Below are 22,352 nucleotides of genomic sequence, written 5' to 3'. Positions count from 1 at the left end.
AAAACAAATGAAAGTTCATTGAACAGTGCTGAACAAAGATCATATCCTGTGTCACAATCTAAATTTTTGCGCACTCAAAAGTAGTATTATTCTAATTCATTTCACTGACTGTGCAATGGACAATCATGAAAGAAGTTTGACCTTTGACTGATTATTTTCAAAGTTTTGTGCATGCTCAATATGGGTGATGTACCCAGTGTATACAGTATAGCCTACATTATCAGGATAACCCGCCGGTTATCAACCTTCCCGTTAAGTAACCAACAACCACCGCATCTTCAGCTTATCCATACACTGGGCTGCTTAACTTATGGGAGAGAAAGTCGCTGGGGAGCAACTTCTGGTCGTGTTTATCCACGGGTCTGTCGCGCTTCTGCCCCCTTCTTTCGAGACCCGATGGACTCACTGCACCAATGGGTCATGACCACGACATTAGCTTCAAGGGGACTGACGAAACATTCGGCGCGTTTCCAGAGAGATTACAACACCTACTGGCCCAAACCACAGAGGGTATCGACGTAGAGTGTATCGTGTTCCCTGCGTACGAGGTCTGTCATTCCTGAGGGGGCAGCTATGCGAGCTAGTCCCAGTTTTTGATGCGAAGCTATCCAAGGATAGACGAAAGGGGATCTGGTGCGTCATTTCGCATCCCGTAGAAGGTCTCTGAGGCTGATGTCACCCTACATATGACTAGGATGCCGCCGTCGAGCGCTTCGCAGACTGGCTCGCGCAGCTGACTGTAGAGAAAGAGGTCGCAAAAGGTCTGGGAGGTGGTGCTGGGAAATCCAAGGTAGTGTTATGCGGGCACAGGCGAGTTACTTTTCAGTGTCGAGGGTCAAGAGCATGGGGCTGAAGCCCTGTTGATGACTCAGTATGGGTGGCCTGCTTGCGGCCGACACGCTCCTAGCCCTGTATGAATCCCGTCCAGACAAGGAGGCACCTTTATGGCCGAACATTATTGCGTGTATAGCTTTCGATACTCCAGTGAGTCTGGTGTCCTGGGTGTCTCCTTATTCCTGACGACAGCATGGTCTGTAAGTATTTCGGCGTACACCCATCTGTGTTCAAGAACAGCGCTAGTAAAGTAGTTAAGCACATCTCCACAGCACGGACCGTCGTTTCAGACGTCGCCGATGCGTTCAGCTATTTCACCGGTAAGAAGGGCGCGGAATCGGCGGCCGCATCAATGGCATCTTCCAGTACAACCATCCAGACCCCGCTACTTACCGGGCCCGAAGCATCGATTTCCGCAGGATGGCAGAAATGGGCCCTTCCGGCAGCCTACGCTATCAGTGGAATTGCTGTTGCTGGGGCAGCTGCTGGTACCGCTTATTGGAGGCGTGAAGACCTTGGATTAGGATACGGATGGGTTCAAGACCACCTGAGATATGTAGGGGCGCTATGGGATGAGAAGCGCTTACTGAGGAGAGTGGAGAAGGTTATGGACATTGAGAAGGATATAGGCGTCCTCTTCAGAACGTGAGCGCCCAATGATTTCCTTTCCATACTAAATCTAAGATCAATCTAGGTACTACACACTCCTCCCTGCGGCGTTGCCCGGGCATGTAAATCCCCGGACCTTCATATACTTACCCAAGTCATACGAATCTTCGGATAATTTCCGTCCAGCGACTAACAGCGTAGCCCAGGAGGAAATTGAGGCACATACGGGGATGTTTGGAGCCAGTACCAACGATGGCTATTACGGGTTAGGTTTGGATACAGCGCGGGTTATCAGAGATGCTCTGGAGAGAGCAAGACACGGGTCGGCGATGGATTCAAATTCTACATCAGAGAAAGTGGAAGCCGATAATTTCGATGAAGTCCAGGAGAGCACACTGACTACTGTTGAGGAATTCATGCCTACCAACGAAGGGAAGCGGAGCGAGAGCACAGCTGCTGAAGAGATTGAAGATACCCCATGGAGATAGCAAGGATGGAGCCGATCTATCCCTGAGCCCTTTTATTGCTTTGTATTGTTATTGTATATTTTATCTTACAACAGATGTATGTAGAGGGCTCGACGACAGACTCGGATTTGGACCGTCTCAGTTTTTGAGAGATAGCCGCATGGCGTATGCATCTTCACCGTCGGCATCTGTTCAAGCCATGGTTTGACGGAATGGACTGAGACAGTGCTGGTCTCACTCACAGTATTTCTTCTCCACGTCCGAGACCTCAAATCCTAGAGAATCCTTATACAGGCCGAGAGCGGCTCGGTTAGACTTCCGGACGTGCAAAGATACATAAGAAGCCCTGTAGATCGTGGCCATAGCCTCCTCTATATCGACGCATGTCACAACCTGAGCGCGTCGGGCTATGGTCTGGAGGAGACGTACGTGATTGAACCATGAGCTTCTTCGCTAGGCCCAGCCTACGGTAAGACCTGAGCACCGAGATCGACGTGACATGCCCATGAGGTTCATCATCTTCTCCCACATCCTCCTCCCTACCGTTATTCGATCGATGAGCGCAAGCGCTAATGCGACAGGAGACGAACCACGTACATCTTGGCAAGGATATACCCGACTATTCTACCGCCCTCCTCCGCGACATAGGACAGGGATGGCCAGGTTAGCAAATGATATAGGTCTAAAAATGCATGCGTTATATGGCGGGGATGCGTTGTGCCGTGATCGAAACGCACAGTACTTCATGGTGTAGTTTTCGGGCAGGTTCTGCAGGTTACATGCCTGCATTCCGATTGCATCGTCTACCTAGCTCGGATTAGAGAGTCCCCGGTGTACGTCTGTCTGACTCACTGTTGCAAGCCGAAGATTCATGTCCAGAACAATACCTGGGTCGTTGCAAAGGGCGTCTGGCAGCACGCAGGCGCGGTTGTTTGACCTTGAATATAATATCTTCCACGGCCGAATATGGGTATATCGTGACGTTATGATAAGCGAGTCGCTGTGCAGACCCTAACCCGAGGGACACCAAGCTCTGCTTGCTCTTTGCCATGGACGCCGCACCAGGCATCCAGGAACCATTCGATCTCATCCGCCTCTCCCTCAGCGAGCGCGTCTTCGTCAAGCTCAGAGGGGACAGAGAACTCACGGGTGTTCTTCATGTACGTTCTGACCCATTCGAGCGCTTCATGCTATCTGACACCAATGCATGTCCTATGGTTAGGCTTACGATGGCCATATGAACCTCATCTTATCAGACGTCGAGGAGACGATCTTGATTGTCGATGCACCTGAAGGCGGTAAGGCAAATGGAACTGTAAACGTCGCTAAGCGAAAGATGGACATGTTGTTCGTGCGTGGCGACGGTGTTATCCTTGTGAGTACCCGCTGAGGTCAATTTCTCCTTGGGATCAGTAGCGTCCCCGGAGAAAAGACTTGGACTGCCTTGCATGAAAGAACTGAGGCAATACCTTGTAGGTTGCTCCTCCTTCCCGAACATAGGCTTTCCCCAAGTCCTTCCTATTCCTTGCCTTCGCAGGGGGGTTGTAGGCTGCATCAAAACACAGCGCCAATATATTTTTCGGCGACATTAACCTGTACCCGCATTGGTCTAAGATACCTTGTATCATCATATCTCGTTCTTGACTAGCAGTCCCGATCAGTCGAGGATCTTGATTATGCCACACGAATCACGCATGTGGGTGATACATGACGATCTAGGCTCATGGCTTCTACTCAGATCCAGCAGCGGCCCCATCCTCGGACTCAGCAATCACCTCCGCACTCCGCTTTTGCTTTCTTTTGTGCGGGTGAGGCGAGGGCGGCATATCCGCTTTCTTCACCGTCAGGATATCCATGATCTCTGCATTGAAAGGAACAATGCCTGTGAGCACCGACTGTCAACCGGGCTGAGAAAGACAGTACAAACCTTGATGCGTCATGTCTTCCCACCCTCTAACACTCTTCTTCAGCGTCATCCACCGACGCTGCAGAATGTGAGCGCTCCAGAGGTTCCAGCTCTCATCGGGCAGCACCTTCCAGTCTATCTCAGTATCATCGCGCACATTGAGCGAAGCGATTCTAGACATGGCCCATGAGTCCTCTAACGCCACAGAAGAGAAACAAAGGCCTACTTGTGGACGAGTATATGCGCATCCCTTTGACTCCATCTGGGTTTCTGACCTCCACTCTTGTAAGTCTTACTAAGGGAATCCGTCCTGAACACGTAGACGGGCGTTACTACGTGAGGCACATGACATAACATGAGAAATTGACGAGGAAATCACCATTTGATACGACACTGCTGCCTTCCTCTCCGATCGCCCATTCTCTTGGCCACGACGCCCCAGAAGACGTCATTATCCATGTCCTTGCCCTGTTCGACAGTCATCTCCGTGACGATCCTGGTAAGCTCCTCCTCCTCCTCCTTGGTCCAGTGGCCTTTTATATTACAATTCAAAGAAAAATCCTTTTCCACGACACCAAGTAACTGACCGATAGCTCGCTTGTCTCTGTCAGCAAGATGGTTCCGATACCGATCTCTGCAGTCCGCGGCCATACGTCCAACGCGCTGACTTACTTTCTCCCATTGTTGACCAAGATCGGACACAGCCCTGCAAAGAGTTTGAGCGGTCTAAGCCGCCTGATGTAAGCTGCAGATGCGTACTGTATGAGGCTTTCATCTTCTGACGGCATCCATTTACCCCTGGCTTTCAAGGGGTGGTGTGTACGCCGGACGTGATGATAGACCGCAACGATAGGACGCTGGGGCACAGCCGCGGCTGCAAGGGGTGGGGTAATCAGTCGGCTTCGGGAGCCTTGACATGAGAACGTGACGCACTGATTTCAGACCAGAAATTTTGATCTCTCTTATCGTTCTTAGAGAATATCATTTCGTGGATCTGTTCATAAGACAGCTCGTTTTTCTGATCGACGAGGAGAAGTTAATTCAACCCAAATGACCGCCATGAATGAAGTTACCGTTCGATAGTGCTCGATGGCGTTCTTCAGCTGCTCCTCCTCGATGGCGGAAAACTTGCCCTTTTTATAGACCAATCCTGAACCCACAGTCAGTCTGCGACATCCTGGTATGGATTGTGATACAGACCCTGTGTTTCCGCAAGCTCAGCAAGCTTCGTCGTATTCAACCACTTTGTCGCCAACAGATTCGCATGTGCCGCATTGGGTGGGGTATCCGGAACCAGCATGGCATTATCAATCTTTTTTTGCGCTTTTCTTGTGTCATCTGCTGTCTTCCTCTGTGTTCTGCCTAGGATAACATCCGATGTGGCGGGCCTTTTGCCAAGAGCGCTGGACGCTGATGTAGGCGGAGGAGGAGGGGGTAATGGAGGGACGAATGCCGACGGACCTGGCATACCTTGCATCCCAAGGCTACTGGAAGCCGCTGCTGCGTCATTGAGGGTCTTGAGGACGTTGGCGATCTTGGACAGGTCCAGATCTTGCAGGGTACGCAGAATGTCCTCCGCTGAACCACCCAACGCTAGCTCCGGGGGCAAGGGTATCCCCATCCCGGGTACGGGAGGAAAAAAACCGGAAGGGGAAGGATGCTGTCCGTGGAACTGCGTATCTTGCGGATTAGCAGGGTAAGGAGGGAAAGGCGGCGGAGGGTAGGGCATGAACTGGGAAGGGTGCCCGGCATACGCAGGATAGATAGGCGGGTATCCATATTGCGGAGGCAAGGCTTGCGCCGGGTCCACGAAGGGCTCAGCGGGCGCAACCTGCTTGCCCTTATCCTTCTTCGACTTTTTCTGAGGCCGCTCAGTGGACGACCCGCTCTCCCTAGTTGCTGCAGCATCCATAACTGGCGGCTGCTCCGGGAGAGCAGAAGAGGGAGTATTTCCATTGTCTCGCTCCTCGACGGCATGGTGCCTCTTCTTCTTCCGTTTCTTCTCCTTGTCATTTACTTGCTGTGGCTCGCCGACCGCCTCGTCGCGCTGACGCTTCTTCTTCTTTTTCTTCGTTTTATCCACATCGCCGGACATAGGGACAGAGAAAACGCTGTTGACTTCGCCGACGGCATGCTGGAGAGCGCGTTCCACATCGGTAGCTAGAGGCTCGGACATTGGTTTAGGGCTGGTCGAGTCGCGGTGAATCGAGTGAAGGGCAGCTTAGGGCAAGCAAATTGGCGTCACGCTAATCTTAGATCGGCAAACCCCGCAACGCGTTGGTGGCTTGCCATGGCCAGTAACCAATTCCTGTTTGCCCGAGCTTCCCGTTCGTGTGCCTCTGATATTCCTTACCAAGAAAAGAACTTCTGGGAAAGGGGTCATCTACTTCTGCTGGCTGCTGTATAGAGAACCTCTCCGTACCTTTCGGTCGCGTGCTTGGGTCGAACGTCTACTCTTAGGAGAAGTGGACGCTCCGAGCTCCTAAGCTTCACCGATTCGAGTCCACTTTCGAAACTGTACCCTGGCGGTCTCACTAATGTTATGCTGCTGACTAGCTAACTGTCTACGATGTGAGATACATTTGTTGTGCTCCGAGCCTTCGTACACTGCAAGTCCCAGTGATCGTCTTCGTTGATCTCCAAATTCACTCCTTGACATGCGCGGCACGGCAGCATTAGGAAGCTACACCCTGGGGACGGCAGCGCTCGATATTGCTTCCTCTCACCCAATAGTCTGTGCTTCGCCCACACACAAGCTGCATCAGTCTCTTTAGCTATGAGTCAGGTGAGCAATTACATGATCCGTTATGGATGTAGAGGGGCCTGTACGCGCAGGAGGTATTCTGGATGACCTAGCCACTACCGGTTTCGGACGATAACCCGTAGAAACTGATAACCGGGTCCACGGGCAGGAATGGTGATTGCCCGGATTATGTACTGTGCCCGCCTTACGAAGGCTTATAAGTCGTGATCAAGCATAGCGTTCTCTGTGCCCCAACGTAGCAATGACCTACTTTGCGTTCAGGCATCAACCTTTCAAAGCGTTATATGTGGTTTATACAGCGATAACCGTCCCTCTTATTCGTGCTCCTTATTGGTGCATATCATCTCTGATTCCGTACTTCAGACCAAGACGTACTTGGTCCTTCTCCCGCTCGATATTACTGTGCTGGCTTAAGACTTCCTACAACTTCTCCTTTGCTGTCGGCTTTCTACCATTCCGATCTCCACGGCAACGGCAATCACTTAATGTCCACCTAGGAGAAGTGTGGGTGGACGAAGTGCCGAAGGACCTGATACGGGGGAAGGTGGCAGAGGCGGCGATGATCAATCAGGTTTCTCCAGAGCCCATCTCTGGGTACTGGTTCTCGAAAACCGGCGACGCGACGGACGTCGGACGACGAGCATTACCTGACGAGAAGGTGCTCTATTACTTCCACGGTATTTTCTCGAGCTCGCTCTTCTCCAAGTTCGTCACTGACCAAAGAAATATCTTAGGTGGCGGATATATTGTAAGCTTGAAACTTGTTTGCCGTGAACCTTCCCCTGATTCCCACCTAGTCTGGATCTGTGTCTCCTAACTCGTTGTATTCGGAAGCACCGAAGGGGATGCTTGAGCAGTCCTTCCCATCCAACGCGCGCGCCTTTGGACTTGAATACCGTCTTACCAGAGCAGCTCCATTTGATCCTTACGCGCCATTCCCTGCTGCCCTCCTCGATGCGCTCTCTGGCTATTACTACCTGGTAACAACTTTGGGATTCGCTCCGAAAAACGTCATCGTCAGTGGTGACTCGGCAGGGGGGCACTTGGCGGTATCCCTTGTCCGCTACCTCTGCCTAGAAGACCTTACGGAACTCCCTCCTCCTGGAGGGCTCATCCCTCTGCATCCAACAGTGGATTGGGCGCTGACGGACGCCCACATTACCTCGTCATCTATGGAACGCAATTACCATACCGACTACGTTGATCCCTTTGCGAGATCCGGATATACAAAGCGCGGTCTGCTTGGCTCATTGCCGGAAGAATTCGCGTATACCAGCCTGTGGATATCGCCTGCTTCACTTCGAATTCAAGAGACCGGGTTGTTTCCGAACTTCCCCCCGACGCTGATCATTGCTGGCGGCGCTGAACAGACGCTGGATGCGATGCGCGTATTGCACACTCGCCTAGTGGAGGATAACGGCACAGAGATTATTACTTACATCGAGTACCCGGATGCCATACATGATTTCATGTGTTTCGCCTCACACGAGCCCGAGAGGTCAAAAGCACTGGATCATGATATTCGTACATGGGTACACCTCGTATACAATTGCAACACACAGTAAACAATGAATTATGTGGGCTAACCGTATCATTGCAATAACTTTTGAACCAGATTACCATCTTCCCTGAAGATTCCCTGTGAAAACGTCCAAGCAGGATGAATGGAACCCCTCGGCATTCACCAATCATGAAGGAGAGCCATCCGTGGATTCAACGTAATACTGCTGATACCAGTGGCATCATGTATCTCGTGCGATCCTTTTAGACACAATCTTCAGGTTGTTGTGAGCCCCACGTGCGTTCGCCCGAGTCGCGGTCCGAGATGTCGGTGCCAGCCTTCAGATACAGCTGTGGACTAGGCCGACTCTTGTCACTGGTCATGTAACTAGTTGAAACAAGTCAGGGAAATACGTGGTGGAAATGTTTGGAGGACATACTCTGTGACTGTCTCCATTTCTATAGTTACAGGTAGAGTATCACCCGGGGTCATTTTACTGGCTTTGGCAAACCGAGAGCTACCCGCGGATCGACTCATGAAGTCCGTCCGAATGCTGTAGTGCTCATCGTCAGGGAATACCTATGGCGCTGTTCATACAAGTGGACGTACAGAGCCTTTGGAACCATATATTCGGATAGATCCTTGTACATCCGAGTCGCACAGATGGTCCTATACGGAGTCCTCTGATCAGTATATGAGTTTTAAGAAGTCGAACAATTGACGCACATCACGACTACTGTTTGATAGAGTATTGGTAAGATCCCAGTAAACTGAGGACGTAAACTCGAAAACATACCTGCGAAAGGCTCAAACATCTTCGTGACATCAGGTCTCAGAAGCTGCAGTTTGAGAAATGAAAGATCATCCTCACATAATCCATAACATCTGGGTTTACATATCAGCCAGATGGAGATAGCAGCTGAGTTTAAACCAACCATTCAAATTAATCAGGAGAAAGATCTGGGTAAAACGCCGGTGAGCGCAATAATATCAGTATAAGTAGGCGTGTATCGTACGGCGGGAAGTAGGTATCCAACTGTTGAAGCAAACATCCATATGAGACCCTAATTTATCAGTTAGACATGGCGACAGTAAAGCCGTGGACACCAATACCTGTCTGAAGAGGAGCCTCCATAATCGACTGACACCTTCCTTGCGCAAGAGCCCCACGACACTAACCACGAATAAGATCAGATCGCTACAGAAACTGACCCAGACATTGATCCTGGCAGTAGCGGCATTCACTATTGAGCATGACTGCAATTCGGGGACCCAGACTGCGTCGGCCTTCTCCGATTTATCAGCGTAATGAGAGATCCCTTCTTGCTAATAAACGTACGACATAAATACCTGAAGAATAAGACATGAAGCACGACCAAAGGATATGTATTACACAGCATACCGTGCAGCAATGTACCCCAGTTGGCTAGTAGGATTGCGACAAGCGGGAAAACAACCCATTTGGCACCACCATTGATTGCGATTCTGAAGCAAATATTGTGAGACTTGACCGATGGAGCGACGTGACATCGAGCCTTACGTTCTCAACATGAGCAGAACAGACGTAAGACCTATGGCAACGTGGGCCAGAGCCTGTACAATGGAGCTTGAAGGCGCATAGTTATTCAGTGACGGCTCCTACTCACGGTAATGGCTTTCGTCGCCGCCTGTGCAGGATGTCACTGCACCGAACACTGCCGTATAAATACGACGCACCGAGCAGTTCAGTTCCGTTTTAACATTGAAGACCGTTAGAAACAAGGCGATGTCGATGAGTGTCAACCACCGACAGGCAACATATATCTTGGCAACAGAGGTTTTTCATCGCCGAACGTGGGTTCAAAAGACATCATCTACTGACCAGCATAGACCATTTGAATCTTTGCTTGCCGATGTAGACCGACCATTCGTAGGGAAGCGTCACGATGAATTCCCACCTGTTAGGGTGTGTTCAGACAGGGTGACAAATTGTCACCAGCGACGCATACAAGTATAGACCACCAAGGATGTGGACGAAGCGAATGAGTATCTCTGGAGGGATTGATTCGTGATAGAACAAAGCTAGGAAGTATGGAGTACACGTACCGGCCTCATAAGCAATGACAACAGGGTTCTTCCAATCGACCATCTTGCGGGAGGAGGGAACACGGCGTAGGAAAAACCTCGTTTCCAGAAGCCAGGCAGGCCCGGGTGTCTTTTGTAAGGCCCCGGATTCTATTCTGAATATAAGTAGGAAGCGTTCCATAAATGATACCTCGGAGTGTATACCTGGTGGAATCAACAGGTCTGGCCAACCTGTCAGGTCCTCCTACCTGGGCATAGGTAGCATCAGAATTATTTCATGAGAATTGATGGACTGTGTGACGCGCTATCTTAACATATATCTACCTTTAGTTGCAAGAGTTAGAACAAGTAGTGTGCGATCATCCTGGACGCTTCAGTCAGTGGGAGCAACAATCATCTCTTCGGTGTAATGAATTTTGGCTGCCGACGATATCAGAGACTTTTGTACATGTGCATAGTAAGGCGGCCCTGCCAATTTTGCATTAAGTTGGTGCTCATCCTCAGAGTTTCACATCATACCCAAGTAATACCACAAGATTTGCATGAATAATTGTCTGGCAGCGCGAGTCCGTGACCGAGTATCCGACAACTTGATTCCGACAATTGGGTGCTTCCTATCGGAATGCGACTGATTGTACTCCGTCGTCCCCGGCACCGAGTCGGATACCGCGGCGTCCTGGGCTTCCTAACTGAGTCTGACCAGTGTTCGGTGAGTAAATCAAACGGACATGTCAGTCGTCTCATCACGTTTCAGTCTCAAAGACCCTTCGCCCCGCCGAACAACTGTCGCGGCTCACAGCTGGTGTGGGTCGTCAAGAAAGAGGCCAGTCGCGTCATGCACGTGCGAGGGGCGTGAGATGGGAGAGGCCGCGGGTGCCCGCAGATTGCCCGCGGATCTCTCATTCTCTGTCGAATTATTTGTGTCTACAGGTTGACGGATGCTCATGGAAGTTGCAGCATGATCTTCAAGTGATCTTCACGACAATACCATGTTGGAATACGCTCGCAAATGGACTGCATGTGTAACACTGATTTCTACCTAAGGCACTTGAACATTTCGACGAGCGTCGTCTCCAAATCGTCTCACCAATCTTCCAATCTGGTCTTAAGGGTAGCTATGCGAGGATGTCACCTACGCTTTACTTTGGACAATTATTGGTCCACAGGGCGTTGTGGCAACTTGAACGCGACTTGGGCAGATCGCTTTCGTTAATAGAGCCCAGACTTGTATTATTACAACTTCATGATCCGCTGGGAAGGAGGTTAAACTGTCTCACCATGCCCAGGGCATAATGTGCCGAGAGCGGTCTGACACGACGCTATATATACATGGAACGCGGGTGATTAATGGTATGTGTCCGTCTTGCTGCCTCACTCATTGAATTGGGGTCGTGAATACAGGCACAGAGCCTACAGAAGTTTATTAACCGCCCCTCGTTCACTGGGATCTGTACTGCCTCATGTAGAACATTGGTAAGTTTGTGATATGGCAGGTCAACACTCTCGGATGTCTGTTCCCAGCCGGTGTAGGTCCCATCAGCAGGCCTCAGGCCTCAGGGCCCGCATGCCGGTGACTCCGTCCTTCATCGCGGATCTTCCACAATTGATTGTTTCCCTCAAGGTTCTTGTAAAACTGTCTCTCTTCTTTGCCTGAACTGCTCGCTGTCTCCCGTTTCAGGAGCTGAATCCCGTCCACGATGGGCCACTTTCAATCCAGATTCTTGTCAGAGGCATCACGAGTAGGATCCAACGAGATAGACGAAACGAAATGGCCGACATATGATTATATCATCGTTGGTGGAGGTCAGCGAAACTACGACTATCCGTCATTCATCAAGCTAATATGTGTCCTTCAACAGGTACTGCTGGGTGTGTGCTGGCATCCAGATTGAGCGAAGATTCGGAAGTCACCGTCTTGCTGATTGAAGCGGGGAAAAAGTAAGCAGTGGGAAGACTCTCAGAAGGTGAGAGTGCACTGACTTCACGTCCTTATCGAAAGCAACCAGAATGTGCTCGAGAGTCGTATGCCACTGGCATTTCCGAAACTCTTCTTCACCCAGTATGATTGGAATTATGAGACGGTGTAAGCGGAATACATCTAGCTAGTACACTCTCTGACAATTACATACAGACCCCAGGCAGCTCTCAACGGACGAAGGGTGCATTGGCCCAGAGGGAAACTTTTAGGCGGTACAAGGTGAGATTATGCATGATAGTATGGCATTACTCTGACTGTGGTCAAGTTCGATCAATGCTTGTCTACACCATCACTCTGCGCCCGAAGGTCAGGCTCTCCGAACACTCGTTGGCTCTTTTACCGTGCTCAAGTCATCACAGACTACGCGAATTGGGTCAAGCTTGGGGCAACAGGGTGGGCATATGAGGACCTTCTGCCGTAGGTCATTCAATATCTTTTGGAATGAATAGGGATTAACGAGTCTCTTAAGGTACTTTCGTAAAGCTGAAAAATACACTGCGAGCGCTGCACACCCTGACGTAGATGCGTCCCTGCATGGCAATGCCGGACCATGGCAGACGCGACATTGTGACTTACCTGCAAGTGTCCCTCTCCGCACCGTGTCTTTTTCCTCATCCACCGCAACAGCCTGTCTGTCAAGCGATAGTCGAGAGTTGCGATAACATAGGGATACCATACAAATCGTTCGTAGTTCTTGGTATCCTATTCTACAGTACTGAACACCTCCATTATCCAGAGATTTCAACACGATTTCTGGAACCATAGGCTCCGCCAACTTCATAGAATTTGTTAATCAGAAAGGAGAAAGTAAGGTTTAAGCAGTCCCGCGAATACATCGTCATTCAATTTTTTGATCAGGGAGTTCGACGGCAACTGCTTACCTCAATCCAACCGTTCTGGCTCGGCCAAATCTCACTGTTTTGGTCGAGACGGCAACGGAAAAGATCATGTTCAACAGCAGTGCAGGTAATCCACGGGCGACAGGTGTACAGATTTCTAAATCCTCGGAGTTGCCTAGTTTCTACGTTGCAGCGACCAAGGAAGTCATACTCTGCGCAGGTGTGGTCGCCACACCCCAGATACTGATGATATCTGGTATTGGTCCGAAGGCGGAGCTTGAGCGCTTTGATATAAGACCTGTGGCCATCCTCGAAGATGTTGGGAAACATCTATCGGATGTACGTGCGATTTCAGACAAAAGTTTTCACGATCAATCACAATTTTTTATTAGCATCTCTCACCCGGTCCTATGGTTTTCCCCTGCAGACCAGGATACAGTATGGACTATCTTTCTAAGCCGGTCGGGGCGGCCGTAGCAGCTGCCAAGTGGTTACTTACCGGCAAAGGCCCCATGTCACACTCGGTTGTGCCGGGAGCAGCCTTCTTCCGTTCTGACAACTTAGAGTACGACAGAACGCTATATTGTCGCCTACAATATTAACGACAGCACATACAGGTTGCCCTTTGGTCCCGCACGCAAATACCCCGTGGAAGATCTTACTACTGGCGCTGGTGCACCCGACGGCGAACTCACGTGGTTCCCCTTAGTAGCACACCCGTCGGGAATGGGAAGGATGCCCAAAGGTACCCAAGGCATAACCTTGGTGAGTGGATATTTTCCATTCTTGCCAGTCTCTGACACAGTCATAGGGTGGGATTGTGCTCCAGCCGAAGTCGAAGGGTACCATCACGTTGAATTCAGGTTCTGTCTGGGAAAAGCCTGCCATTGACGGCAAGTAAGCACAAGCGGTACTTACGGGTCCAAGCAAACCTTGACATTGGATGCGCTGGCAGTTACTTGCAAGACGAGAGCGACATCAACTTCCTCATTCGCATGGTCCACCTTCAGCGGGCCTTAGCCCATACGCCGCCCTTCAGCGAAGTCCTGGACGTGAAAGAGAATGTTACAGATACGAACAGTATATTTTGGCCGGCTGATGCTCCCGCAGACATGGTGAGGATCTTGTTATCTCAATGACGACGATATCTTCTGAACCGACAATGGATGTGTTAGCTTACCGATGACGTTCTGCGAAAGTGGCTTCGTGTCAACGCGACATCGGCGTGGCATCCGGTATGTCTCGACGCTATTAATGCCCGTCGTTTCATTCATACCATCCGTGGCGCTAGGTTGGCTCAGCTCGAATGGGCCCTTCTCCAGCAGATAGCGTCGTCGATCTCGAGTTGCGTGTCCATGGCGTGGATGGGCTGAGAGTATGCGACGCATCAGTGTTCCCGACGCAGCTCTCCGGCCACCCATGCGCTCCGGTGGTAGCCTTCGCAGAAAGACTGGCGGATTTCATCAAGAGGGGTCGCAAGCATATTTAGATCTGCTTTAGTCGCGCCTGGATCACGATTCTGTCTATACCCTAAAGGTGTATTGGCGTTGGTTTTACCTCTACTAATACTCTATATCACGTGGGCAAACGAAAGCCAGAAACTGTCAGCCTGTTACTAGTCCGAGGAGGATGTGTTCGGCACCAAGGCCCACCACTGTCAAAGGTACGAACGCCCGGATATAGAGCAGCGTCGTTTGGTCTGCCACAGGAGCAGATGCACGTTCCGCGAAGCAAATGCGGAATGCAGAGCTTGGCTAGGATCAGATGAGTACATAACTAGCCATTGCGTGCGACGTACACATCAGTAAATCGGACCATACCGCGTTCTGTGATGCTTGTTGTCCTGTCCTTATTGGCCTGGAGCTCAGGTGGACGGCTCGAGCACATGGATGATGTATCCAAACCGATGTCACGTACTGTTTGCCGCGCGATTAGCTAGAGCGCGCGCTGCAGCATGCAGACGGTCCTCCATGCTAGTCTTCATCATCGTCAAACCACCGTTCTTCGGACTCCCGTTCTTCGTCATACTGATCGTCCCAGTCTACCTTGTCATATAGATCTGTCTACAGACGAACTAAGTCCCTGACACACGACGAACCATCCAGAAACATGGGACTTGCCTCCAACATTCCATAGATGAATAACTCTTTGACTCGTCTGTCGAAAGTCGCCTTTGCTTCTTCTTCAGTTTCTTCTTCAGGCAAACCGCGAAAAGCTCCTGAGTCTACCTCATCACTGTCCTCTTCCTCCTCTTCCTCTTCCTCCCCCTCCTCTTGCACCGTCATTGCGTACTCCCTCCTGGTGGCTCTCACTCTCTCCGACTCCCTTTCCTCCTCATACTCGGCCAAGAGCTTGCCTAACTTGCCCACCTCCTGCTTCCGTCCACCGAGGAACTCTTTCTCTGCCCATTCCTTCTCCTCTTTCCCCTCATCTTGGCCGCTCCTCCCTCCCCGACCCCAGAGCATTGGCCATTGCTTCTTGGCATTAGCAAATCTCAATTCGGGCGGTGACGATTGACTGTACTTTGTCCTTCGGTTTCGAATTGTTGTAATAGCCGTGCGCTGTTTGGGACTAATGATCGACGAGAACCGACGAGCGAGATCAGGGGGCAACTCGCGGATGTGATGATTGAGGAACAAGACGGGTTCTTTCGTCGGCGACGGCTCATATTCGGACTGAAGGCCAAGATAAGGTAGAAATAGAGAGTCTAGAGAAATAGGGTTGTCTGTCATTGTTTTCCGGTACTTTAGGTGGCTGTCTTGCAAGTCGGTCGGAGAAAGCCGCGTCTTTGACCTACACTCGCGATCGGGTTCCGACGTGTGCCGCGAGTGGCGGTAAGTTGTGCGACGAGGTCCAATAACTCTGTTGCACCAGTTGTTTCGGGGACAGCCAGCTGTCGTAACTCGAATTGTGAGTGCGAAACAACATCTCGCCGAGGGTAGTAGGATGGCCACCCTGTCCGGGTCCTCTTCATCCAAGAAGCGTACTCGAGAAGAGGTAGAGGTTAACACTTCTCAGACAACCCAGAGTGATGACTTTCAGCCAGAACGGAAAGTAACGAAAGGTAGTGCTCTGCCACGATCGTCTGGACCGCGCTTATGTTTCAATGAAATAGCTGTATATTCAATCTTCACGAAGCCTCAAACGAAGAGTACGGAAAACCCTTCGTCCAACTTCCGTTGGCAATCGCCTCTTGGGTCGAAGCGCACGTGTTTACATGGAATGAACCTTAATCCACCGAGCTTAGCCAAGGTAGCCGCATTCGACTTGGACGGGACGATTATCAAGTCCAGTTTTGGCAAAGGCAAAGCCACCAAAAAGGCTGGACCAACTTATGAATGGTGGCGGCCCTTGGTGCCGAAACGACTGAGAGAAGTGAGCAACCAAGGGTTAGTGCTTGTACTGCTGTCTGCGGTAGTCACTAATACCTCTCCTTGCCCTTCAGCTTTGCGATCATCATTATTTCTAATCAGAATCTCAAGTCTGTTCAGTTGGCGGAGTGGAAAAAGAAGATCCCACTCATCGCTGCTGCTGTACGTCCGTCCCCCAGAGGGTTTGAACATTTCACCTTGACATTGTGCCTCAGCTTCCTGATGTACCCTTCCATTTATTCGCCGCGACCGCGAAGGATGGTTACCGCAAACCTATGCCTGGCATGTGGTATGAGCTTGAAAAGATCTTCGATGCCGATGGCGTCAAGATTGGTGCGTGAAGCACTACGCTGTGTGCGTCGCAGACTGATGTCCATGTTGGGATTCCCACCAGACAAGTCCGCTTCATTTTATGTCGGCGATGCAGCAGGCCGAGCCGGTGACTTCGCGAGCACTGATCGGAAGTGGGCGATAAATGTCGGCATACCCTTCTTCACGCCGGAGGTACATCGTTATGACCGACTGCGGTGATTCATCTCTAACAGACGGCGTAGGAGTATTTCCTCGGGCTCCAAGCTGCACCATACAAACTCCCCGGCTTCCATGTTTCTTCACTACCATCGTGTTCGTGCATCACGAGTATAAAGCGACTTTCTAGTGGCTGATATTAATGTCAGTACCTTCTATCTCCCCGACGTCCAAGCCGATCCTTCCGGACCCAAATGACGGTGCCAAACCTGAAGTCGTGTTATTCGTCGGCTACCCTAGCTTGGGCAAGTCGACATTTTACAAGCGTCATTTTCAGCCGGCTGGCTACGTCCACGTGAATCAGGATACCCTGGGCTCCCGACCCAAATGTGTCAAAGCTGTCGAAGAGGCGCTAGAGAAAGGATTGAGCTGTATCGTAGGTGAATACAATAAGTGCGTAGAAAGCCTGTTCGAGACGTTGATAAGGTCATAGACAATACCAATCGGGATCGACAGACGAGGAAATACTATGTAGACGCAGCCAAGCGACTGGGTGCTACTGTTAGGTACGTTGTTTATTTCCAGCCGGAAGCGGCTAAGACAGACCTCGCCTGCTAGGTGTTTCCTGTTTCAGGGCTCTATGGAACTAGCATGGCACAATAACCTCTATCGTGCTTATAATATGCCGCCGTCTCAAGCCGAGAAGGAGGCAAGTGCACATGCGTCTGGGTAATAGACGAAGCCACAACTCACTCTTTATTATCGTGCTTGGCAGTCCCGACGTGATCTAGTCCCCTACGCAGCATGTCTGTCCTTTCGTGACAATTACGAGGAACCCAGAGAAGATGAAGGCTTTACGGAGGTCAGGATCGTTAACTGGATATTCGAGGGCGATGAAGAGGAGCTGAGGCGGTGGAGTATGTGGCTTCAGATTGACGGGAAGTAGCCCCGCAGTTATTGCATGTTACCTCTTTTGTGGCACCATCACCATCACTAAGCTTAGGCATGGTTATTCGCAAAGTGCAATACAGTGCGCCGTTAGGCACTTATTTCACGAGTGGTCATCGGCAACCAAGTACGTTCGAGCAGGCAGGAATTTGGGATCATTGGAAGCCACGATGTCCGAGGATATGAACTTCTCAAACGAGTGTTCAATTTGCAACGACATACCAGGGTATAACGTAAGGAAGGAAGCGATGTCGGGCGGGTGCATTACATGTAGATCTCTTATCTTCAGGCGGTTCGCTCATATCTCATGTTTCCTCCCTATTCTTCTTGTTTCTTCAGGCCGCTTAGGTCCTTGGTAGTCCTGAAGCCGAATAGAAGATTAGTATGAGCTCCTGTCTATGTACAAGTTAATTGGACGCACTCTACCGGCACACCAAATATGTCGATAGCATCGATACGAGTCTCGTCCTCGCCACCGTGATTCGAAGCAACGAAGATCTGCCTCGGAAATGAGGCCCGCGAAATATTGCAATTTGGAGGTTATAACACATACATGCAAGCTATTGACCGTTTGGAATCGGACGAATCGCAGTGGGATTTGCTTCCCTTCCTTTACCTGGTCTTCCGTGAGTTCTAGGGCTTGGGCAACTTCCGGCTCCCTCGCGTCCTGGACGTCCTCAAAACCGACTGATTGACGATTAACAAGGATCTTGATTTCCTTGGGTGCTTGTGGCAAGTTCGCACTCTTGATCACAATAGAGCGCACCCGGACTGTTTGATTGAACTGGATGTAGTTCGTATCAAAGTCGTAGACTTCGAACCGACGGAATATGCACCGAGATAGTCAGAAGAAGCTGCTCGTCCGCGTCACTGAGCAGATATGCATCCGAAGTATTTGCTTTTCTCGAGGAAGGTATGGACTTGATGCCGTGTTCAAATGATTCGTTTAGACATGTCGTCTGTGACACGTTAAGGTATTCCAGGAGCGATACCTACGCGGAATGGAGAACAGGTAGCATCAGGAAGGCCACCGGATCCTGTCTGGGATGCTCACGTCTCCCGATGAAACATCACCTTGAGTTCGTGAGCTTGCACCTGCCGTACGCTGCATTGGAGATCCCAGTCAGAGTGCTCGATTCACTGGTCAAGTGTGCAACAAGTGGCAAGTACGGTCGAATCGGCTAGATTAACCAGCGAATGAAAGGAACCCGGCAAAGGTATCCCCAGGGACCCGGGCGGAATCCTGCTGCAGCTTCAACGGGTCAGTCCTACTCCCAGCTGGTCTCCGTTGCCCCGGAGACCCCGCGCCTTCGACGCCCTGATTGATTCCTTTCAACCGTCCGAAACTGGGCTCTTGGTCTGATCCTTACCGAACTTCAGTCGTCTCTCGAATTATACTATAGGTCTTGTATCCCGTCGCCCTCCATATATTGGCAACTGCGCATATCCGAAGTCAAGCGAGGCTCATTGGGCTACCTTTCCGACTGACGCGTTCCTCGGGCAAGCGGATGATGGCGCGCAAGACATCGAAAGCCGTGTATTCGCGGGCCTCCCCAGCTCAGTCATCGACCTCTTTTTCCGACAATGATGAGGACGACATCAATCAGTCCACCTTCTTCGCCACAACTGATGCAGTCGCGATCGGTCCTGCTCAATGGTCATCGAGGTCAAGCTTTCTTCCAATCGAGAACCGTCCGAAGGCGGCTGCGTTATCCATAGCAAGTCAACTACCACCAGAACTCCTCATTCAGGTCCTCCGCCACCTTCACTCTCCTCGAGACCTGTATCACGCTATGCTCGTCTCTCGCGGGTGGGCAGAATGTTCGGTGGAGCTTCTATGGCATAAACCGTCCTTCACAACCCTCTCTACCCTTGTCAAGTTGATTCGCGTTATAACCTCTTCCAATCAGTCATTCACCTACGTACGCTTCATACGTCGGCTGAACTTCCTATCCCTTGGTGCGGAACTCACAGATGCTATATTCTCCCGCTTCGCCCAATGCTCTCGCCTCGAGCGCCTCACGCTCGTTAATTGTACCAGTGTATCGGACACTGCCCTCTCTAGGGTGTTACCTTCGTGTCCCAATCTCGTCGCGGTAGATCTCACTGGTGTCGCAGACGCGAGCGATCGTACCGTGGTGGCGTTGGCGTCCGCTTGTTCGCGTTTGCAAGGTATCAACCTCGGGGGATGCAAGCAAGTGACGAACAAAGGGATATTGGCGCTGGCCAGACATTGCAAACTACTCCGTCGGGTCAAGCTCAGTGGACTCGAGACTCTAACTGATGACGCAGTGTCGATGCTGGCGAAGCATTGCCCACTACTATTGGAGATCGACCTCAACGGTTGCAAGCTTATCTCGGATGTAGGCGTTAGGGATATCTGGATGTATTCGTTGCAAATGCGCGAGATGAGGTTGTCCCAGTGTGTCGAGCTCACCGATGCAGCGTTCCCCGCCCCACCTGTCACCATCGCCCAAGATGGACCCACCGTTACCCCTTTCCCGCGTCCCTCTCCCGCCGAAATACTGCCACCTTTACATTTACCGCATTCATTCGACCACCTCCGAATGCTTGATCTTACGGCATGCGCTCGTATTACTGACACCGCGCTCGCAGGAATTATTGCCGTTGCGCCTAAGATTCGGAATCTTGTGCTGGCCAAATCGACACAGATCACTGATGTTGGGGTCGAAAGTATATGCAAGCTGGGAAAGCAACTGCACTACTTGCACCTTGGCCACGCTTCTAATATCACAGATAAGGGGGTCAAGATGCTAGCAAGAAGTTGCACGCGGCTCAGATACATCGATCTTGCCAGTACGTCGTTCTGTCCTGTGTGTCTGTGCTGTTCTAACCTAACATAGATTGTACTCACCTGACGGATCTGTCGGTGTTCGAATTGTCGACATTGCAGAAACTCAGGCGGATCGGTCTCGTCCGAGTCCATAACCTCACCGACGAAGCGATCTACGCGTTGGCTGACCGGCATGCCACTCTGGAGCGAATCCATCTGAGTTACTGTGAACAGATCAGCGTTATAGCCATACATTTCCTTCTGCAGCGGCTAAGGAAGCTGACACATTTGAGTCTCACTGGTATTCCCAGTTTCAGGCGTAGCGAGTTGCAGAGGTTTTGCCGAGTACCGCCCCAAGTACGTTCAGGCCCTCGAGTGGCACCTTTCCACCTGCTAATCGAATACTTAGGAATTCAACCAGACGCAGCGCGATCAGTTCTGCGTTTATTCTGGGAAGGGAATCTCGCAATTACGGGATTATTTGACTGCCCTCTTCAACACAATCACAGACGGCGAAACTAGCTATAGTGGTGAAGGCGAGGACGATGAGGATGTCAGAACTATCGGGTACAGCGGCGTCGACGCAGACGATGCCGAAGAAGAAGACGAAGAGGATGACGACGAGTTCTATGGGAGAAGGAGTGTTCAACGACTTTCCGTTCCAATTGACGCCGGAGACTATCGTTATCGACCACCGCATCAAAACGGCATCGCTCAACCGTACCAGGATTCAGCGACTCTACCATCCAGCTCCTTCCAAACTCTTGCCCCTAATCTAGGCCGCCGCCCTCCGACTGCTTTTGGACAACAACCAATCATCGAATCCTCAGCGCCGACATCGCCGGCGCGCAGTGAAGGCAGCTCCGTAGGGAACGGAGCGGCCTTCTTCAGAACGTATGACCGCTTGGACCCCAGCGCCAGCTCCGATCCCGCATCCGCTGGTTCTTCTACGGACCCCCACATTAGACGGGGTGACGGTGTTCTTACCCCCGATCTCGTTTTCGCAGAAATTGGCCACGGACGAGGAACGGATTTCGAACCGAGCACTAGTCGGGCTGCTTTGCATGGCTCCGGTCCTAGATACGCATCATCTGCGGCGTGGGCTGCCGAGATGAATGCGGGCCCTCACCTAACCCCGATGCAGGATGCACGGAGCTCCTCTTCCTCTTCCCAAGTAACCAGAGATTACAGCGGTTCCACACAAAATCATGATCGCCAATCTGATTTCCATGCTGCGACAGAATCTGGTCGAGGTTACGCGGTTCCGCCTGTGGATTCGAGACGTATCCGGACCTCGGCCTCCAGATCGAACTCTATCCAGCCCGCTGGACAGCTCCGTTCACTCATCGTCGTGGAAGATGCGTTGGAATTCCAGCAAAGTGGTAGAGACAGAGTCGGTAATGGTAGCAGTGACTCCTTTACTATCGGACTCCATAACTCTAACATGACGTCGGAGAGCAGAGGCCGCAGCATGAAGAGGACCTTCCGCAATACTCTCAATGCCGCAGAACATTATGCTAGCTCTTTCCTTTTCGGCCACGGCCACAACTCAGGATCCAGCAGCCGAGACATAGTCTCGCCGCGCACTTCTTCCTCTACCCGACCATAGACGAAGGTTGTGACGTTGCACGTACCCGTCGGAGCTATAGGGTTGGAGAGTACTATGATGTACTTGTCGCGTATAATGTCCGACTATCTGTTGAGATACTGTTTTTTTTTTGTCTCATTATGGAGTGTGGCATAACTGGATGTCGTTGGACCTTACCGTACTCAACTGACAGGGTCCCAGAATAATTTCGCCGACATGAG

At 51.1% G+C, this 22,352-nt stretch overlaps 11 protein-coding genes across 11 annotated transcripts; 6 read left to right on the top strand and 5 right to left on the bottom strand.

The window, feature by feature from the left end:
• Nucleotides 1–288: 288 nt before the first annotated feature.
• GLOTRDRAFT_70221 (uncharacterized protein) lies at nucleotides 289–1,935 on the top strand. Its single transcript, XM_007863970.1, has 7 exons — nucleotides 289–360; nucleotides 437–548; nucleotides 619–633; nucleotides 695–825; nucleotides 873–984; nucleotides 1,040–1,479; nucleotides 1,529–1,935. Exons 1-7 carry the CDS (start codon nucleotides 311–313, stop codon nucleotides 1,929–1,931), a joined length of 1,263 nt encoding a protein of 420 aa, XP_007862161.1. The 5' UTR covers nucleotides 289–310; the 3' UTR covers nucleotides 1,932–1,935.
• Nucleotides 1,912–2,871, bottom strand: GLOTRDRAFT_113886 (acyl-CoA N-acyltransferase). The gene is made up of 6 exons (XM_007863969.1): nucleotides 2,763–2,871; nucleotides 2,648–2,717; nucleotides 2,508–2,592; nucleotides 2,340–2,449; nucleotides 2,153–2,281; nucleotides 1,912–2,098 (listed from the first exon to the last, which is right to left on the bottom strand). Exons 1-6 carry the CDS (start codon nucleotides 2,781–2,783, stop codon nucleotides 2,049–2,051), a joined length of 465 nt encoding a protein of 154 aa, XP_007862160.1. The 5' UTR covers nucleotides 2,784–2,871; the 3' UTR covers nucleotides 1,912–2,048.
• Nucleotides 2,872–2,959: 88 nt separating this feature from the next.
• GLOTRDRAFT_103146 (Sm-like ribonucleoprotein) lies at nucleotides 2,960–3,410 on the top strand (the record flags this gene model as incomplete). Its single annotated transcript, XM_007863968.1, has 3 exons — nucleotides 2,960–3,070; nucleotides 3,133–3,285; nucleotides 3,387–3,410. The coding sequence occupies 3 exons, from the start codon at nucleotides 2,960–2,962 to the stop codon at nucleotides 3,408–3,410; spliced, it is 288 nt and encodes a 95-aa protein (XP_007862159.1).
• Nucleotides 3,411–3,640: 230 nt separating this feature from the next.
• Nucleotides 3,641–5,284, bottom strand: GLOTRDRAFT_33370 (uncharacterized protein; the record flags this gene model as incomplete). The annotated part of the gene is made up of 9 exons (XM_007863505.1): nucleotides 3,641–3,771; nucleotides 3,838–3,989; nucleotides 4,043–4,126; nucleotides 4,196–4,349; nucleotides 4,404–4,522; nucleotides 4,576–4,690; nucleotides 4,750–4,834; nucleotides 4,890–4,966; nucleotides 5,017–5,284. 9 exons carry the CDS (start codon nucleotides 5,282–5,284, stop codon nucleotides 3,641–3,643), a joined length of 1,185 nt encoding a protein of 394 aa, XP_007861696.1.
• A 1,537-nt stretch (nucleotides 5,285–6,821) lies between these two features.
• Nucleotides 6,822–8,145, top strand: GLOTRDRAFT_34621 (alpha/beta-hydrolase; the record flags this gene model as incomplete). Its single annotated transcript, XM_007863583.1, has 3 exons — nucleotides 6,822–7,257; nucleotides 7,315–7,328; nucleotides 7,378–8,145. 3 exons carry the CDS (start codon nucleotides 6,822–6,824, stop codon nucleotides 8,143–8,145), a joined length of 1,218 nt encoding a protein of 405 aa, XP_007861774.1.
• A 117-nt stretch (nucleotides 8,146–8,262) lies between these two features.
• GLOTRDRAFT_136045 (uncharacterized protein) lies at nucleotides 8,263–10,209 on the bottom strand (the record flags this gene model as incomplete). Its single annotated transcript, XM_007863967.1, has 17 exons — nucleotides 8,263–8,468; nucleotides 8,521–8,634; nucleotides 8,691–8,750; nucleotides 8,808–8,817; nucleotides 8,878–8,896; nucleotides 8,953–8,966; nucleotides 9,017–9,041; nucleotides 9,098–9,145; nucleotides 9,195–9,368; nucleotides 9,421–9,431; nucleotides 9,484–9,566; nucleotides 9,622–9,674; nucleotides 9,728–9,748; nucleotides 9,798–9,884; nucleotides 9,943–10,018; nucleotides 10,070–10,112; nucleotides 10,167–10,209. 17 exons carry the CDS (start codon nucleotides 10,207–10,209, stop codon nucleotides 8,345–8,347), a joined length of 1,005 nt encoding a protein of 334 aa, XP_007862158.1. The 3' UTR covers nucleotides 8,263–8,344.
• Nucleotides 10,210–11,988: 1,779 nt separating this feature from the next.
• On the top strand, nucleotides 11,989–14,451 carry GLOTRDRAFT_33107 (GMC oxidoreductase; the record flags this gene model as incomplete). Its single annotated transcript, XM_007863486.1, has 15 exons — nucleotides 11,989–12,083; nucleotides 12,145–12,228; nucleotides 12,277–12,342; nucleotides 12,389–12,429; nucleotides 12,483–12,540; nucleotides 12,593–12,722; nucleotides 12,751–12,806; nucleotides 12,860–12,930; nucleotides 12,982–13,301; nucleotides 13,355–13,527; nucleotides 13,571–13,727; nucleotides 13,774–13,859; nucleotides 13,918–14,077; nucleotides 14,138–14,197; nucleotides 14,254–14,451. 15 exons carry the CDS (start codon nucleotides 11,989–11,991, stop codon nucleotides 14,449–14,451), a joined length of 1,755 nt encoding a protein of 584 aa, XP_007861677.1.
• Nucleotides 14,416–15,724, bottom strand: GLOTRDRAFT_113884 (uncharacterized protein). Its single transcript, XM_007863966.1, has 3 exons — nucleotides 15,083–15,724; nucleotides 14,761–15,025; nucleotides 14,416–14,711 (listed from the first exon to the last, which is right to left on the bottom strand). The coding sequence occupies exons 1-2, from the start codon at nucleotides 15,692–15,694 to the stop codon at nucleotides 14,936–14,938; spliced, it is 702 nt and encodes a 233-aa protein (XP_007862157.1). The 5' UTR covers nucleotides 15,695–15,724; the 3' UTR covers nucleotides 14,416–14,711; nucleotides 14,761–14,935.
• Nucleotides 15,711–17,750, top strand: GLOTRDRAFT_70214 (PNK3P-domain-containing protein; the record flags this gene model as incomplete). The annotated part of the gene is made up of 11 exons (XM_007863965.1): nucleotides 15,711–15,872; nucleotides 15,981–16,026; nucleotides 16,078–16,351; nucleotides 16,408–16,495; nucleotides 16,549–16,666; nucleotides 16,728–16,837; nucleotides 16,888–16,957; nucleotides 17,011–17,241; nucleotides 17,295–17,367; nucleotides 17,420–17,510; nucleotides 17,577–17,750. The coding sequence occupies exons 3-11, from the start codon at nucleotides 16,185–16,187 to the stop codon at nucleotides 17,745–17,747; spliced, it is 1,119 nt and encodes a 372-aa protein (XP_007862156.1). The 5' UTR covers nucleotides 15,711–15,872; nucleotides 15,981–16,026; nucleotides 16,078–16,184.
• A 173-nt stretch (nucleotides 17,751–17,923) lies between these two features.
• GLOTRDRAFT_136043 (DUF1000-domain-containing protein) lies at nucleotides 17,924–18,985 on the bottom strand. Its single transcript, XM_007863964.1, has 5 exons — nucleotides 18,804–18,985; nucleotides 18,586–18,741; nucleotides 18,303–18,533; nucleotides 18,171–18,247; nucleotides 17,924–18,110 (listed from the first exon to the last, which is right to left on the bottom strand). The coding sequence occupies exons 1-5, from the start codon at nucleotides 18,858–18,860 to the stop codon at nucleotides 18,068–18,070; spliced, it is 564 nt and encodes a 187-aa protein (XP_007862155.1). The 5' UTR covers nucleotides 18,861–18,985; the 3' UTR covers nucleotides 17,924–18,067.
• A 348-nt stretch (nucleotides 18,986–19,333) lies between these two features.
• Nucleotides 19,334–22,247, top strand: GLOTRDRAFT_113880 (RNI-like protein; the record flags this gene model as incomplete). The annotated part of the gene is made up of 4 exons (XM_007863963.1): nucleotides 19,334–19,355; nucleotides 19,385–20,566; nucleotides 20,614–20,900; nucleotides 20,953–22,247. The coding sequence occupies 4 exons, from the start codon at nucleotides 19,334–19,336 to the stop codon at nucleotides 22,150–22,152; spliced, it is 2,691 nt and encodes an 896-aa protein (XP_007862154.1). The 3' UTR covers nucleotides 22,153–22,247.
• Between the last annotated feature and the right edge of the window lie 105 nt (nucleotides 22,248–22,352).

Source organism: Gloeophyllum trabeum (genome assembly GCF_000344685.1).
Source record: "Gloeophyllum trabeum ATCC 11539 unplaced genomic scaffold GLOTRscaffold_00002, whole genome shotgun sequence".
Lineage (NCBI taxonomy): Eukaryota > Fungi > Basidiomycota > Agaricomycetes > Gloeophyllales > Gloeophyllaceae > Gloeophyllum > Gloeophyllum trabeum.
Note: the sequence above shows the minus strand (reverse complement) of the source record. Positions and strands in the feature narration are given on the sequence as shown.